At 36.6% G+C, this 17,587-nt stretch overlaps 1 protein-coding gene across 5 annotated transcripts in view; it reads right to left on the bottom strand.

The window, feature by feature from the left end:
- The window catches only part of LRP1B (LDL receptor related protein 1B), a 1,893,223-nt gene that overhangs the window by 1,531,212 nt on the left and 344,424 nt on the right, over nt 1–17,587 (bottom strand). For 4 of the 5 annotated variants that reach the window (XM_037849261.1, XM_037849260.1, XM_037849259.1 and 1 more), the window contains exon 2: nt 12,447–12,569. The exons of the other annotated variant lie outside the window; for it this stretch is intronic. In XM_037849261.1, the coding sequence (XP_037705189.1) occupies nt 12,447–12,569 (123 nt within the window). The remainder of the gene's footprint in view (nt 1–12,446; nt 12,570–17,587) is intronic. 5 annotated transcript variants of the gene reach the window in all.

Raw genomic sequence — 17,587 nt, forward strand, 5'->3', positions numbered from 1 at the left:
AAAGGCCATGGGCTAAGCCTAGCCAGAAGAGCTACTAATGAAACGTTTTACAGAGTTCACTAAGGAAAACAAGAGTGTATTGATTCCAGCTGACACCAGGAGAGACTTATTATTGTATCAAGAAAAATGCTTCACATTTAGTAAAACCAAAACCCCTCTTATAAATCATCTAATTACAAATCTTAAATTGAATAAAACATCAGGTGAAGCTCTTTTCCCATCAGACCTGATTAAAATCTATTCCAATTGGAAGGCTCCAACCCTTGCAAAAATCTACCCAAATCAGCTCTTTGGGTGTGAAAATTTCTGAATGATCTGACCCAATAAAAAATTCAACATTCTATTTATATAAAATTTTTGATTAAATACTTTGCTAAACATTGAAGATTTACAGTAAGTAACACACCATTTATTTAGGGTATGAGAGTGACAAAATGTTTTATAGACCCCCTGCTCTAGAAATGTATAGCAGTGTATCCATATACGATCCCAGGAGCTCTAAATATATTGAAAGAAAATATGTAATAAAATATGTAATAGCAGTAAACTGTACAGAATACTATTCCTTTGACTTCACTCAAAGGATTTCATGGCAAATTGTCTTTAAACAGTCCTCAGGAAATAAGTCCAAAATTAAAATCAACTTCTTTTCACTCTGTAAGGACGAGTCCATGTTTGAGAAGATATAGGTAATGGTATTAGGCAGTATTATTTTTTATCAGAGCCTGGAAATACCTCTTTAAGGCCATCAGTATTTCCAAAACAGACTTATGCATTGGTGGAAACAGCAGAGTTATGAAAATACTGTTTGGGGCAAAAACCTCACAATGAGCTCCTGTGTTAAATGTAAACTAGTATTTATATATTTTCCAAGAGATTGATATAGTTACTTTTAAAGTTATTAAAAAGTAAAAGAAAAGTTAATTGATCTATTGTTTTTTCCAGAGTGTAGGTATCCAAGTTAAAATCAGCCTGAAAGAATATTTGGCAAGTGTAGTGTGATCTGATTGTTTTTGGCATGGATGTTCATCCCGTATTAGGATGTCCTTCTAGAAGTTAAGCAAGGTGAGCACCATTTATACTTCTATCATTTTTTTCACACTGATCATACTCTGTCATTCCCCATGCTATTGGAGAAAAAATAGACACACATATATCAAGTGAACAGATTATTTTTCTTTTCTTGGAAAATATTACAGTGTGTGTGTGTGTGTGTGCACGGAAGTGTACATACACTTACATATGCACATCAACTCTTCAGGGAAGACAGAAGTAATTGCCAGTGTTCGTTTGGGGATAAACCTATATTTTTTATTTTAAATTTTGCAGTTCAGTTAAAAATTATTATTTCAGAGCCTGCTTTTAATGTTGTGTTTTCTGTTATTTTTTTATTTGTTTTTTGAAAATGGGGGATGCAATCAATACAAACAATACATAAGGGCATAACTGGGCAGCATTCATGCAAATTGGAAGGAAGACACTACTGTGAAAGTCAAGGAAACCTAGATTCCAATCACAGTTCTGATATTATTTATTGTGTATCATTAGGCCAGTTATTTTACCTGTATAAACTGTAGTTTTTTTCTTTCCCTTTTTTCATCTAGAGATTTTGTATATTGAACCTATTTCAGTTTATGGGACCTATAGATGCCCAACCAACCAACCTATTCTTACTAAAAAATGAGAATGTAAACCAGGAGCAAAGATCTATCTTGAAACACAATTTAACATGAGCTTAGCAGCATGACTCCTCATCACAAAGGGTGTGGCTAATGGTGGGATACCCAGGTCCAATTTATCCATGGGTTAAATCTTAAACAGGAACCTATCTGAGTCATTTAAGTGTACAACCTGGAGAGTCAAACCAATCACTGTGACTCCTTGAGCCTAGAGTTAACCTATATCTGAACTGCTAAATTCATTTTTGAAGAAAAGCAAATTCTCCAACTCTTCTAGGCTATCGCAGGAAGTTTAAGATAAATACAGTAACAAATTTACTCTATGTTTATATTCCTATTCACTAATGGAAATAATACTTAAAGATTATTAGAAAACAAGTGGAATGGTAACTCAACCCTAATTACCTGATTCCAGAGTACAGCAATTCAACATTCAAATATGTAAATGTCTACTTACCTCAAAGATCGATTATTTACATCCCTGAGTAAAGAAGATGTCACTGATATCTTGTTGAATTTATGAACTCCCTCCTGGATTAGCATTGTTTAAGAATATATCTAACCTGCTTTGCCGCAATTTGGATGATATTATAGTTAGGCTTTTTGTAACTACGATTGGTTTGGATTTCTCTTTTTTTTTTTTTTAACCACAGTTTCAATCTGAACATATAGACAACATTTTATTCTTTATCTTTTTATTTGAGATGACAGGTGAAAAGGTTCCAGTGGGAACATAGAGTCATCACCACTCCATTTGGCTGAAATCCTGACAGTTGTCACACATAACAGAGATGGCTACATTATATGTTTCTCCACTTGCAAATAGTTTCTCCTGCATGTGCAGTTGTAAAGCAGACTCAAATATTTTCTCTTGCTGACACCAAAGAGTAGTGCCTTACATAATGACCAACATTGGGAGGAATATTTTTGTGTTAAATGACAATACATTCTTCAGGGTCTACTTTCCCTTCAGAAATGCTACATTCAATTGTTCCATTGGTGAACCAATTAAATGAATATACAAAAGAATCACTGACAGTAGTAAAAGGCAGTTTGGATGAAAAAAATCTAAATGGTAAACCCTCCCTGTCTCAAGGAGCTTTTTCCTTATGTGAAGAAAGCAGGTCACAAAGAAACCATGTAAATTTCTTAAGGTATAATGGATATACTCCTATAACCCATGACGAATTCTAAAGATGGATTTTCAAATTGTGAATGAGCATTTGACTTTGAAAATAGTCATATATATAAATACTTTACAGAGCATTGGAAATGGATGAGACTATTCTAAATTACCTGGTGTCTTTAACTGTGTACCTACCTATTCACCTTTTAAATCTTAAATGGACAAAAACATATAGGCTGCCCATGGTGTGCAGAACAATGTATGTATGAAGAAAGAGTGGAAAAGATTCCTATCTTTGAGGACGCTAACAATGTAATGAGGGACTTAGGCATTTCATTACTTGAAATAGAAGCAATATTCAGTGACAGCAATTCTGCCATACATAGCTATGCATGGAGCAACATGAAAAAATAAAATTAGATTGAGGGGGGTGAACAATTACCCACAATTTAAGAAACACAAAGTTCAAATATAACAGCCTCACTCTTCCATTGGTTTCTGTTTTCAAGATAGAATGACATAAGGGTATCTCATAATTTTAAGGTCCTAATTTATTCTTTTTTTCTCTTTTAACTAATAGAATAGAAACATAAAATATTCTTCTATCTCAAACCTCTTCCTGTATAGTTTAAAGGTATACCTTATGTTTTAGAAACATTTTGTGGTAAATTTGGTTTCAAATTACCTTGCCACCCATTAGCTAGGGGACTCTTAGCCAAACAACAACCTTTCTGGGCCTCAGGTCTCTCTCTCTCTCTCTTTTTTTTTAAAATGACCACTGCATTGGTCTCACTTTCTCAAAAAATAGTTAAAAGAAGCAAAAGATATTTAGTGATTCTGTGAAAGTGCCCCCCAAAGTAAAAAAGTAATACGGAAGTACAGCCTTTTCTACAATTCCTAACTGTGAAAGATTGAAATTGTTCGGCCTACATGTGTGCTATACTCTTTAAGACAAGAGCTTTATTTTCACAACTCATTTTCTTTGGGCAATGCAGGAGCTGGGAAGTATTGGTTGGTTGGTTTTCTTTGCTGCTGAACACTCATGAAGATTTGAGAAAGTCAAAGGATCTCCCTTATTTCTGATCCTTCAGTGTTGATCATTGAATAACGTGGGCAGACACCTTCCTTCTAAGGCATCTTTCTTTAGTAAAGAAACAAACCCTGTAAGGTGAGTGAATTGCTATAAACTGGAGTCGCTGAAGTGGTTTTCTCCCACAAAAGCCCTATTTTTGTCCATCTTCATGTGAACTTCTTTCCCCTGTGAGCAATTTTTTCTCATCCCTGAAAATCAGGAAAGCTACTGTTTTGAAGTTTAATTCAAAAGTCCAACCCAAAGTCAATTGTACTCCTTGAACTTCAACTTTGATAATATTGTAATCCACACAATGATTCTGCTGCTTCTCAAATTAAAAATTCCACAGGCATCTAGTACTGTTTTGTATCCTGTTCTCAGGAAGGAGTGAGGGAAGACATAAGAGATGAGAGAGAAAAGGGGAAAGACACTGTTGTTAAAAATAAGTTCTCAGAACACAGCATCCTTTAGTGCTTCATTTAACAAAATATGTCATTTTCGAAGCACTTCTGAGTGAAAGTCAAATGTAAATTTTATACACTGACTGTAAAGAATAAAACCTCCTCCGGGAAGAAATGTGCTCATCCATGAAAAGTAAGAAGCCTTCATCCCCAACCCCAAATGCTAGATTAGCTGTGGATAAATGACAGATTAAATAGTTTCTGAGGTGACTCCTTGCTCAGCCTGCAGCTTTGTCCCCTGTAAAGCATTTATTTATAGTACATCATCCCTTAAGCCAAGGAGACTTTACCAGATTTGTTTCTAGAATTCATCTGTTTTATTTTGCCCCCTTTATTTTACACCATTTTAAAGTTTTCATCTCCTATAGTATCCAGTCCAGGCCAAGGGACATGAGTCCCTTTTTATGCTGTGACCTGCACCTGTGTCCTTGGATCCAAAGATCAAAAAGCAGTAACATCCTGAGTGCAAAAGTGAGACTTTTCTCCATTCCTGACGTTACTCAGCCTTTGTGAATTTCAGTGTGTTCAGTTCTAACACCTATGCCTCCAATCAACCTTTCTTAAAATGACAGAGGCCGACTTCCCGAGGCCAGTCATCACATAATAGGGCAGGATGACAAGAAATGTTACCCCTCACTCGAGCCCCACATGCCAGTGAAATGAACCAATGTTAGACAGGCTCCTTCAATTCAGAATTACACTTTTCCCTACCTTTCTGCCACCCCTTCATATCCACCATTTAGTGGGTTCGTAAGTGGGAGGTCTTTTTTTCTTTTTTTCTTTTATTTTATTAAAGAAAGGGTCAATGTTTTTGACCTCTCTACTGCTAAAGAGAGGAGCCTCTGAACAAAATGAAGAACAAAACAAAAAGAATTGAAAGAGACATAAACTGTCCCCCTGGGTCTCATATGCTTTCCCTTTAATTGGTAGGGTCATTTCAGCTTCTCTACCTAATGAAAGCTGAGCTTTGTGTTACTCGTATATTAGTTCATTGCAAAGTGACCTCTAAATCACTATTACTTAGAAACAAGGACCATGCTTCCATCCATTTTACTGTTCTTACAGTCTACTTTCAGGGCCCTATGCTACTGTATATTTTTAAAGGACAGTATCTGTTTGCTAATAGCCTCCCACCTGAATTCCGTTTTATTTCTTTGACTTCTGTCAAAGAAAGAAAGTTTAGAAAGAAATTATAAAAGGTTTCCTACCTTGTATCCTAGGGGAAAGGTCAATGTGTGAATAAGAAGTTCATTAACATTCTACTATCTAAATAAAGTTTAAATTCCCACCAGCAACGGAAACATAATAGAAGCAATGGTCAATTCAGGCAGAGTCACACCTAACCCTGACTTATAGTCATTCTCATTTTGAATAAATGCTTCTGTTCCAATTTCCCAGGAGACTTGTTATTTTTACTTGCATTGTTCAATTAGAACTGATCAGTCCCAACGCCACTGTGAAACAATCCCGTTGGGACGGTCTTCTGTATGTCTCAAATGACATCATATTTAAAAATTAGGTGTCCTGAGGGGTCCTTTTCAGAGTGATATCCTTCTTTTTACCTCAGTAGTCCAAAAAAGGAGGGCGAGTACAAAGAAATTTAAAACCCATTTTCACAATAACAGCCAACTTAAAGTAGTATGAGGAGGGGGGTGACTTCCAATGGAAGGCCCCTTAGCTTCATGTTTAAGAATGAAAATGACATTCTTTTTCATGTAAAACAGATGGTTTGAATCCTGGTTTCATAATTTAGGAGCTGGGTGGCCTTGGCATGTCACTATGATAGTAAACTGAATTTCCCCATCTCTTCAAATGAGATGACAACATCTAGGTTTCAGGGGGGCAGTGACATTTAATTAATATCATTCACTTGATTAATTATAGTAGCAGTTTTTCATCCATGCATTTTAACTTTAGTCAATTAGTCAACATGATGCTTGTGAAAATAGTTCTAAAAAAAGCCACCTGCCCCCAAATCACTACACCAATTTTGTCATAATACTTGAAGCATAATATACTTAATCACTAAAGACTATTCACAACACTTGAATTAGTGTCTGTGGTTAATTAAACTGATTACTAGCCACATCCTAAGGGAATAGAACCAATGGTGATGGTGTAAGAATGGAACAGGGCAGACAGTTTGCTCCATCGAAAGACTGTCAGTAGGGGTGCTTTTCCAGAGCTCTGGGCATCTGGAATTCAGGGTGAGGTTTGTGGTGGGTGGGACTTTTACTGGATAACAGGCATTATTCGACACACTTTATTCTGAGGTAGTATGATAGGTTGAATCATGTACCCTAGGAAAAAAAATTAAAAACCTGTCCTTAATCTGTTCCTGTGGGTGTGAACCCTTTGTAAATAGGACCATATGAAGTTGCTTTTTTTTTAAGTTAAGATCTGGCCCACCTGAATGAGGTTGGGCCTTAATCTTAGTACTCAGGCTTTTTGAAGAGCAAGCAAGGTAAAAGAGAAGAAACTGAAAGTCACTGGAACCCAGAAGAGAAAGGAGGGAACATTGCCATGTGAAGGAAAAGCCAAGGAACCAAAGAATTACTGGCTGGTCAGAAAACTACCGACCCTGGGAGAAAGCAACTCTTCTAGTCTCTGAAACTGTGAGCCACTAAATTCCTGTTGTTAAGCCCACCCACTGTAGGGTATCTGTCAGAGAAACCAGGAAACTTAACCAGGCGGGTATTATTATTTCCACTACAGATGAGATGATGGTGGCACAGATGGTTAATTTAGTTACCCAAGAACAAAGATGACTATGTAAGAACTGGGTTTTGGAACCAAGCTTTGGGATTCTGAAGCCCTGATCACTCACTGCTCATACCAGCTCATGTGTAGGGGATGGAGAGAAGGAAGGAGAGTAAAGGCATACAGTGGGATATGCTACCTGGTGCATCTGCCTACCCAATATCTCCCTTTCTTCTCTACTAGGAGAACCCCAAATTTTATTTTGGAAAGCAACAGGCCCTTTTGAAAATACTCATAACCCTATACTCCCATGTGATTCAGTTCTGGCCAAGGAGACCTAAACAGAAATCTATTGGGTGTGGTTTCTGGAAAAGCTATTGTTTTTCTGATAAACAGATAGACTCAGCTGGACATTTGCCTTTCACCCTTTTCTTTTTTACCCCTTTTTCTGCCTGAAATGGAAATATCTACTGAGGCAGTGCAGCAATCAAATTGTGAGTATAAGATTGACAACTACAAGCTCAGGATGGCAGAGTAGTGAGAAGGAGAAGTCTGGTGTCATTCTAGAGCTACCAAATCAATGCTATAATGTCCATTTTTGCAATTTATACATGAGAAAAAATAAACATTTATGTGGTTAATCCACTGTTCCTAAGTTTCTGTTACATATGGTCAACAGCAATCCAAATACAAGTCTATTAAAAAACAGACGTAATATGACAGCTTTTGTAGACTACACCCTATTGCTTGGTCTGGCACCATGTGTCCTGTGCACACAGAGCTCCCTCCTACTCACCTGGCAGCAGTACTTGGGCCCGGACCTAACTCCCAACTGCAGAGCAGGTATGGCTCAGGTATGACCTTACAGTCGGGTTTGGTAAACCACACCCAAATCTGGTCTGCAACCTGTTTTTTATATTATAAGTTATGAAATTTTTTTCCTGTTTTTAAAATTTTATAAAACAAACAAACGAAAAACAAGAAAACAAAATCAAAGAAGAAATATAACAGAGATTATCCTAAAATACTTACTATCTTGCCCTTTACAGAAAAGGTTTGCTGACCCCTTCAGAAGGATAGAACAGGGTAGAGTCTAGATGCAAATGGCAGATGACACCAACAACTATTCAGGTTGCAAATATTACACTCCTCTAAGGCCATTCTTATTCTCCTTTGTTGATCAATGAGTCATATTCAAAATATGACCTGTAATTGAAGAACTCTTTGAATAATTTATGAAGGAGGGAAGACAGAACAATGGAGAAGAAGTACTGTGGCTAGTACCTTCCTGATTTAAAAAGGAAGACTCTACTTTCAAGTAAAACAGCGTCAGATTCCCAGAAAGTATCACACATATCAGCTGGAGCTGATTGTTGGAAAGGAAGTATCATTAAGCATTCAGCAGAAAATCCTAGAAGGAATTAAACTCGAATACTTCAGAATAAAAATGCCTTTCAAGAAGACGGCTGTGCCTCAGGTGGTACCAAGCTTTCATTCCACAAAGGTTTCTACCATTCACTTTAATTCTCTTCAAACCCACTTCACTAGTTTGACAAGATTGGGCTGAAGGCACTGAGAGGAAATGGAGATTTTTCAGATTCTCTATTCTTATTACCTCACAGGATAAAAAAAAAATATATTTTTTAGATACTTGAAAAATTATTTCAAATAAATGTACAGAAATAGATTTTATTTTTAATATAAGGCTAAAGAATCACTTCGCATATCCAATGGTAAGGACATATTGCTAACTTTTTCCAGTTTCATATTTTAGATAATGCACGTCATCATGAAATCAGCTTCATGGAATATCAACATCACACATCAGTCTCCCCAAAAGTATTGCTACTGTCAGTGAAATTGTAACAAAATCTAAATCCCCCCTCATGGAAATAGAAAGTACCCCTGGAGCATGAGCCTAAACAAACTCAAAAGAGGAAGAACACATATGTATATTAACCTTTCAGATACCCAAATAACAGAATCTAATTTAATTTCCAGGATTTCTTGTTTTTCTTTGAAAATAAGTTTATCTTCTAAAACATTTCTGTCACCAGTGTTTCACAAATAAAGCTTTTATACTTCCTCGATAATAACCACTTAAGCCCTGTTAGAATTTTGTCACTTCATAGCATTTACAATGTCACAATGAAATTCTATGCTAGATTGGTCTTCCTATCATTTTAAAGGCTAAATGGATTTAGGAAAAATATGCATATTGAATCAGATGTTTTCATCTAATATTTTACAGATACACAATACTTTGTCTTCCAATCAAAGATGATAACATACTTTAGTTCATATACTGAGCACAAAATTACCCTTTCCAAGAATCAGTCTTCAAGGTTTTCTATTTCTAGTATTTATCTTTTATGTTGAATGTATACATTCATATAATTATAAAATTATGCAATTATTTTATGTAGTTCAGTGATGACTGCATAAGAATACCATAAAACAACACATTACAAAGCACTATGATTAGGGAAAATGGTAATTGTGAACATCTGGATTGAGAAATTTAAATCTGAAAAAGTCTGACATTTTTCAAAGCTTTTATCTATGCTCATTCAGATTTCAGTTGTTACTGACTGAAACCATTTATCTGGTGCAGGATAATTAAATGTAGATCCAAATATGTTTCCCTGCTTAAATTCCCAGGTAGAAAAATAGTTATTTTTCTGTCCTTGTTAGGTGACATGTAAGTACAGTGTTAGCATTGCCTTTAAGGATAATGAGCAGATTTTGAAGTAGAGGATAAAATAAGAATGGCCAACATGAAGACACATTTTTACATGAATTCACCAAATTTCATGAAAGGAAAATAAACATATACTCAAAATTGCTAAAAATATCTTGGGGGGGTATGTAATTTCTAATTTAAGGACTCAATCTGCTAACACGTTTAACCTCCATGAATTGAGGGATCCATTCTGTCTCCTAACTCAGATGGTGTCCGCTGTGTGGGTAGGGTGGGTATTCAAAATATTTAACAACCATCGAGGTGGAGGCACCAATCACTCCGAGCAGATGACCAAGCAGTCAGGGTGGCTTCTGGCTGTCACACACAGGTCTGGACCACTGGGGTCGGACCTGCTCTGCATCAACCACGCTTCCCGGAGGCATGGAGAGGGTCTGAGGTGGGTGGTGGACAATCTTGTCATCTACCCCACTTTGGCATTCTGAGGGGTCTCTTTCTCTCTGGGCTCCAGTTATTGTTCCACACAGATCCCTGATCTGTCTCTTGAGCACAAAACCTCTCCAGTCTGATGCCCCAGCTGAACTCCCACTTGAGCATAGAGGGAATATCATTATTCTCTATTTCTAAGCCAGCATGAAGGGAACACCTTCCTGGACACAATACGCAGCCATTTCTTTTCTGTTGATCCTGCATCGTGCCAGGCACACAGTTCCACAGATCCCGTCACCCCCCAACCCAGCCTTAACCTCCAGATGGAGTACATGAATCTCTCTCATATCTCTGTTATTTTTCCCATCATTAATTTGGTGTGAGGAACAGGGTAGAATTCAAGAACTCACCAAGAAAATTCAAGAATTTGACCTTTACCCTGTGATGATGCTATGGCAGACCTGTCTTCTGCTAATGAGGAAAGAAATCTTGATGGCACTTGAATAGGGGAGGTCTAAAGCTTAAGAAGAATTAGTATATTGAAATATGACCTCTTACATATATAAATGTATACATATATATGTATATTTACATGCATATATAATTTTGGTCAGAGTATTTATTATTGTTCTCGTCTTTTCACATTACTACAAATATCTGCACCCACATGCATACTATTGAAATTGTTTCCCTTTTTAAAACAGTATAGAATTCAGTTTTTCTGAACTTGAAGTATACAACTCAAATTTCTTGTTAGTATATTCACTGAGTTGTGCAGTTATCAGCACAATCTAATTTTAGAACATTTTCACCATCCCCCAAAGAGACTCCATTCCTGTTAGCAATCATTCTCCATTGCTTCTAACCCCACTGTCCCTGCAGCCCCTAGAAACCACTAATCTATTTTCTATCTTTATAGATTTGCCTATTATGGAAGTTATATGTGAATGGAATCAGACAATGTGTGGCCTCTGCAACTGGCTTCTTCCCCTTTGGTCTAATGTTTTCAAGGTTCATCCATGTTGAGCATGTATCAGTACTTCACTCCCTTTTATTGTCAAATAATATTCCATTATATGACTATATCACATTTTATCTATCCATTAGAGCTTTTATTAATGCATCTTTTGTTTTTGTTGTTATCATGCCTTGAACCTATAAGGAGTCTAGTAAATGTTTTCAAAGTTAAACTGGTGAAAATTAGAAATGTAGCAATCAACATTCCCTTTGGGAGAAGTAACTTTGTTCAAAGTAAAGACAAGAAGTTTATGCAAATATTCAAGTTCTCACATCTTGAGAAATTCTATAAGGACCAGCAAACATAAAGAAAATTAACAAGTATTCCCTCTGCTATCTAACAGCAAGAGTTTCATCAAAATTTGCATTGATCTTCTCTGAAAGACTTGTAAACAAGTAGATACAAATGGAAAATGTAACCAATAATTGTTATCTCATGATATCAAGCAAGAAGGATGATAGATTTCTATTTTCAATGGACCTCACAGAGCTCTGTCATTGCTTTTAGGACCATATTGATACACTAGTATACCTCATTGCACCAATTGCTATCAGAAGTGCTAGGAATATCAATATCAAAATTTAGTGGACTGTTCATACTCTTCATGATAGCAGATTGTTTTTAATACGGCAAATTTAGCTCTGGCCATATTATTATTGATAATGTTGTTATAGTGACATTTTTAATGGGGCAGAGTTCTCAGTAGACCCCAAGTAAAATATAGTGGTACAACTACAGTTGGGTCCATGTACTGAGAGCTTCTGAATCTGATATTACAAAGGCCAAGTCCTCCAGTGTATGGGAAGACAGATAAGGTTTCTATCTTTCAGGTTCCAAAGAAAATATGTTCCATTATTTCTGTAGCACCCTAATACATTAGGGGTGCTAAAGCTTGATTTCTTTATGTTCTCTCTATCTCTTCTTTTGTCTTAAAGTGTGTATTGGAGAGATTTTATGCTCTTTTAATGCTGTGAGTTAAAGGAATTTTTTTCTCTTCATATCATTCTTTCTAGTATTAACACAACTGCAACAAATAAGTAACTTTGCATTTTCTTCCCTTCTTAAATTAATTCAGACTATAGCACTGCATTTTACACTCTCATTCACATATTTTAAAGGAAACACAAGCAAAAAGTTTCAAGCTTCTTAGGCTATTTGGAAAAATGAAATCAACCAGAAGAGTAGTCATCCATGAAAACAACTGACATTTAGTTTCACATGTAAGGTAAATCTGAATGGCATGAGAACCTTTCTACTCACAGGTATCTAAAGATTCGTCTGAATCATCAGGGCAGTCAGGGTCCCCATCACACAGCCAGCTCTGGGAGACACAAGTCACGTGATCGTGGCAAAGAAATTCACCAGGATCACACGACTGCTGATCTGAAAATGAAAAATGATTCAAAATAAAATATGAATGATCTGAACATGAACACAAGAGCAGTACAAAGATGAAGTGTGAGAAAGCAAAACATAAAAGGTATATGAAAATGAACCCTATTTTCTGTTCAGCGACAAAGCTAAACCAATTGTTTTTCTTAATTTTAGCCGCTTAGCTCAAGCATAGAATTTTGACACACTGGACTGTTTTAGACTCATATAACGTGTTCTGGAAATAGTTCAGAATCCTGTTTGTGTTTATGACTAGGGGCTCTATCATATTGGATAAGGCACACAGATATCTCAGCAAGAGCGAGTTTTATATATGTTGATCCAAAGCAGAAGCTCTTGGGCATTTTGGTTCCTTCCTTTATTCAGAGAGAAAGAAAAATCAGTAATAAGGGTTAAATAGTCTAATTATAACTCAGTCTCTGAGTATTAAATTTTTAAATCATCTACCAAGGAAAACTGTCCTGATACTGGAGCTTCAAATCAATAGAAGATTTTTTTTTCCCCTTTTTATCCCATGACTTCCAAGGTGACAGTTTCTGCTTTGGGAAGGCAAAAATGCTAGTAAACTTCCATACAGCTTTGCTCTAATTTGTTTTTTCTACAGTGATCTGTGTTTAAAAAGTCAGTTATTTTCCTTTCATCATTTCAGAATATTTGGTACCTGTAGCCTTTTTCAAGTCCTACTATACCATTTAGATGCTGTTTTTTTTTGTATTATACTTATACCTGCACATCTGTCTAATAAAGTAATACATTCATTTTAAAATAACATTGCTCTTTTAAAATTTAACATGTCTGAAATCAGAATGTGTCTTATAATTGATGGACTCAGAATGTTGAGGGACGTTAGGAATACCTTACCTGTTTGATTTCACTTATAGTTTTGGTAATGCATATGCAAGAGTGATTCATGATAAAAGAAATCTTTCACCATAATCTTGGTATAAATTGCATACTTTCAATCAGTAACAATTAAATTTTTAATTAATAAGAAGTCATTAGGCCATAGCTTAACTGGCATTTTTCTAGGAATATACAAGATAATGGTGTATCTTACACTTGATAGTATCTTTTTTTTTTTTTTTTTTTTTTGGCTTGAAACACACATTTATTCTCTTAGAATTCTTTAAGTCAGAAGGCCAAAATCAGTTTCATTAGGCCAAAATCAAGACTGTGCTCCCTTCAGCATCCGTTTCCATGCCCTTTCCAGCTGCATTTGTTGCTCATGGCCTCTTCCTCTATGTTCAAAGCCAGCAGTATACCATCTTCAAATCTCTCTCTGCTTTCTTCTATTCTGGGGAATTACTATTTCTTCAAATATTGCGAGATTCAAACTACTTTCAAGAAAAGCATGTCAGAGTCTGAATGGAAGTTTGAAGGTACAACAGGCTCTGATCTGAGGTTGGCTTGAACTTCCCGAGTTTTCTAATTGCTTTATTTTTTTTTTTTTTTTTTTTTTTTTTATCATCATTTTATTGAGATATATTCACATACCACGCAGTCATACAAAACAAATTGTACTTTCGATTGTTTACAGTACCATTACATAGTTGTACATTCATCACCTAAATCAATCCCTGACACCTTCATTAGCACACACACAAAAATAACAAGAATAATAATTAGAGTGAAAAAGAGCAATTGAAGTAAAAAAGAACACTAGGTACCTTTGTCTGTTTGTTTGCTTCCCCTACTTTTCTACACATCGATCCATAAACTAGACAAAGTGGAGTTTGGTCCTTATGGCATTCCCAATCCCACTGTCACCCCTCATAAGCTACATTTTTATACAACTGTCTTCGAGATTCATGGGTTCTGGGTTGTAGTTTAATAGTTTCAGGTATCCACCACCAGCTACCCCAATTCTTTAGAACCTAAAAAAGGTTGTCTAAAGTGTGCGTAAGAGTGCCCACCAGAGTGATCTCTCGGCTCGTTTTGGAATCTCTCTGCCACTGAAGCTTATTTCATTTCCTTTCACATCCCCCTTTTGGTCAAGAAGATGTTCTCCATCCCACGATGCCGGGTCTACATTCCTCCCCGGGAGTCATATTCCACGTTGCCAGGGAGATTCACTTCCCTGGGTGTCTGATCCCACGTAGGGGGGAGGGCAGTGATTTCACCTTTCAAGTTGGCTTAGCCAGAGAGAGAGGGCCACATCTGAGCAACAAAGAGGCATTCAGGAGGAGACTCTTAGGCACAAATACACGGAGGCCTAGCCTCTCCTTTGCAGCAGCCGTCTTCCCAAGGGTGAAACTTATGGTAGAGGGCTCAACCCATCAAACCACCAGTCCCCTATGTCTGTGGTCATGTTAGCAACCATGGAGGTGGGGTAGGCGAATACCCCTGCATTCTCCACAGGCTCCTCAAGGGGGCACTACATCGTTTTTTTGTTTTTTTGTTTTTTTTTTTTCCTTGTTTGTCTTTTTTCTTTTTTTTTTTTTAACTTTCCCTTCTTTTTTCAAATCAACTGTATGAAAAAAAAAGTTAAAAAGAAAACAAACATACAATAAAAGAACATTTCAAAGAGACCATAGCAAGGGAGTAAGAAAAAGACAACTAACCTAAGATAACTGCTTAACTTCCAACATGTTCCTACTTTACCCCAAGAAAGTTACATACTATAGCAACATTTCAGTGAACTTGTTCCTACTACATCCATCAGAAATTAACAGACCATAGTCATTTCTGGGCATCCCCAGAACGTTAAATAGCTTATCTGTTCTTCTTGGATTATTGTTCCCCCTTCCTTAATTGCTCTCTACTGCTAGATCCCCTACATTCTACATTATAAACCATTTGTTTTACATTTTTCAAAGTTCACATTAGTGGTAGCATATAATATTTCTCTTTTTGTGCCTGGCTTATTTCGCTCAGCATTATGTCTTCAAGGTTCATCCATGTTGTCATATGTTTCACCAGATCGTTCCTTCTTACTGCCGCGTAGTATTCCATCGTGTGTATATACCACATTTTATTTATCCACTCATCTGTTGATGGACATTTGGGTTGTTTCCATCTCTTGGCAATTGTGAATAATGCTGCTATGAACATTGGCGTGCAGATATCTGTTCGTGTCACTGCTTTCCGATCTTCCGGGTATATCCCGAGAAGTGCAATCGCTGGATCGAATGGTAGCTCTATCTCTAGTTTTCTAAGGAACTGCCAGACTGACTTCCAGAGTGGCTGAACCATTATACAGTCCCACCAACAATGAATAAGAGTTCCAATTTCTCCACATCCCCTCCAGCATTTGTAGTTTCCTGTTTGTTTAATGGCAGCCATTCTAACCGGTGTTAGATGGTATCTCATTGTGGTCTTAATTTGCATCTCTCTAATAGCTAGTGAAGCTGAACATTTTTTCATGTGTTTCTTGGCCATTTGTATTTCCTCTTCAGAGAACTGTCTTTTCATATCTTTTGCCCATTTTATAATTGGGCTGTCTGTACTATTGTCATTGAGTTGTAGGATTTCTTTGTATATGCAAGATATCAGTCTTTTGTCAGATACATGGTTTCCAAAAATTTTTTCCCATTGAGTTGGCTGCCTCTTTACCTTTTTGAGAAATTCCTTTGAGGTGCAGAAACTTCTAAGCTTGAGGAGTTCCCATTTATCTATTTTCTCTTTTGTTGCTTGTGCTTTGGGTGTAAAGTCTAGGAAGTGGCCTCCTAATACAAGGTCTTGAAGATGTTTTCCTACATTATCTTCTAGGAGTTTAATGGTACTTTCTTTTATATTGAGATCTTTGGTCCATTTTGAGTTAATTTTTGTGTAGGGGGTGAGGTAGGGGTCCTCTTTCATTCTTTTGGATATGGATATCCAACTCTCCCAGCCCCATTTGTTGAAAAGACCATTATGGCTCAGTTCGGTGACTTTGGGGGCCTTATCAAAGATCAGTCGGCCATAGATCTGAGGGTCTATCTCTGAATTCTCAATTCGATTCCATTGATCTATATGTCTATCTTTGTGCCAGTACCATGCTGTTTTGGCAACTGTGGCTTTATAATAAGCTTCAAAGTCAGGGAGTGTAAGTCCTCCCACTTCGTTTTTCTTTTTTAAAGTGTCTTTAGCAATTCGAGGCATCTTCCCTTTCCAAATAAATTTGATAACTAGCTTTTCCAAGTCTGCAAAGTAGGTTGTTGGAATTTTGATTGGGATTGCATTGAATCTGTAGATGAGTTTGGGTAGAATTGACATCTTAATGACATTTAGCCTTCCTATCCATGAACATGGAATATTTTTCCATCTTTTAAGGTCCCCTTCTATTTCTTTTAGTAGAGTTATGTAGTTTTCTTTGTATAGGTCTTTTGCATCTTTGGTTAAGTTTATTCCTAGGTACTTGATTTTTTTAGTTGCTATTGAAAATGGTATCTTTTTCTTGAGTGTCTCTTCAGTTTGTTCATTTCTAGCATATAGAAACATTACTGACTTATGTGCATTAATCTTGTATCCCGCTACTTTGCTAAATTTGTTTATTAGCTCTAGTAGGTGTATCGTTGATTTCTCAGGGTTTTCTAGATATAAGATCATATCATCTGCAAACAATGACAGTTTTACTTCTTCTTTTCCAATTTGGATGCCTTTTATTTCTTTGTCTTGCCGGATTGCCCTGGCTAGCACTTCCAGCACAATGTTGAATAACAGTGGTGACAGTGGGCATCCTTGTCTTGTTCCTGATCTTAGAGGGAAGGCTTTCAGTCTCTCACCATTGAGTACTATGCTGGCTGTGGGTTTTTCATATATGCTCTTTATCATGTTGAGGAAGTTTCCTTCAATTCCTACCTTTTGAAGTGTTTTTATCAAAAACGGATGTTGGATTTTGTCAAATGCTTTTTCAGCATCTATTGAGATGATCAATTGATTTTTCCCTTTCGAGTTTTTAATGTGTTGTAATACATTGATTGTTTTTCTTATGTTGAACCATCCTTGCATGCCTGGAATGAACCCCACTTGGTCATGGTGTATGATTTTTTTAATGTGTCTTTGGATTCGATTTGCAAGTATTTTGTTGA

Source organism: Choloepus didactylus, chromosome 9 (assembly GCF_015220235.1).
Source record: "Choloepus didactylus isolate mChoDid1 chromosome 9, mChoDid1.pri, whole genome shotgun sequence".
Lineage (NCBI taxonomy): Eukaryota > Metazoa > Chordata > Mammalia > Pilosa > Megalonychidae > Choloepus > Choloepus didactylus.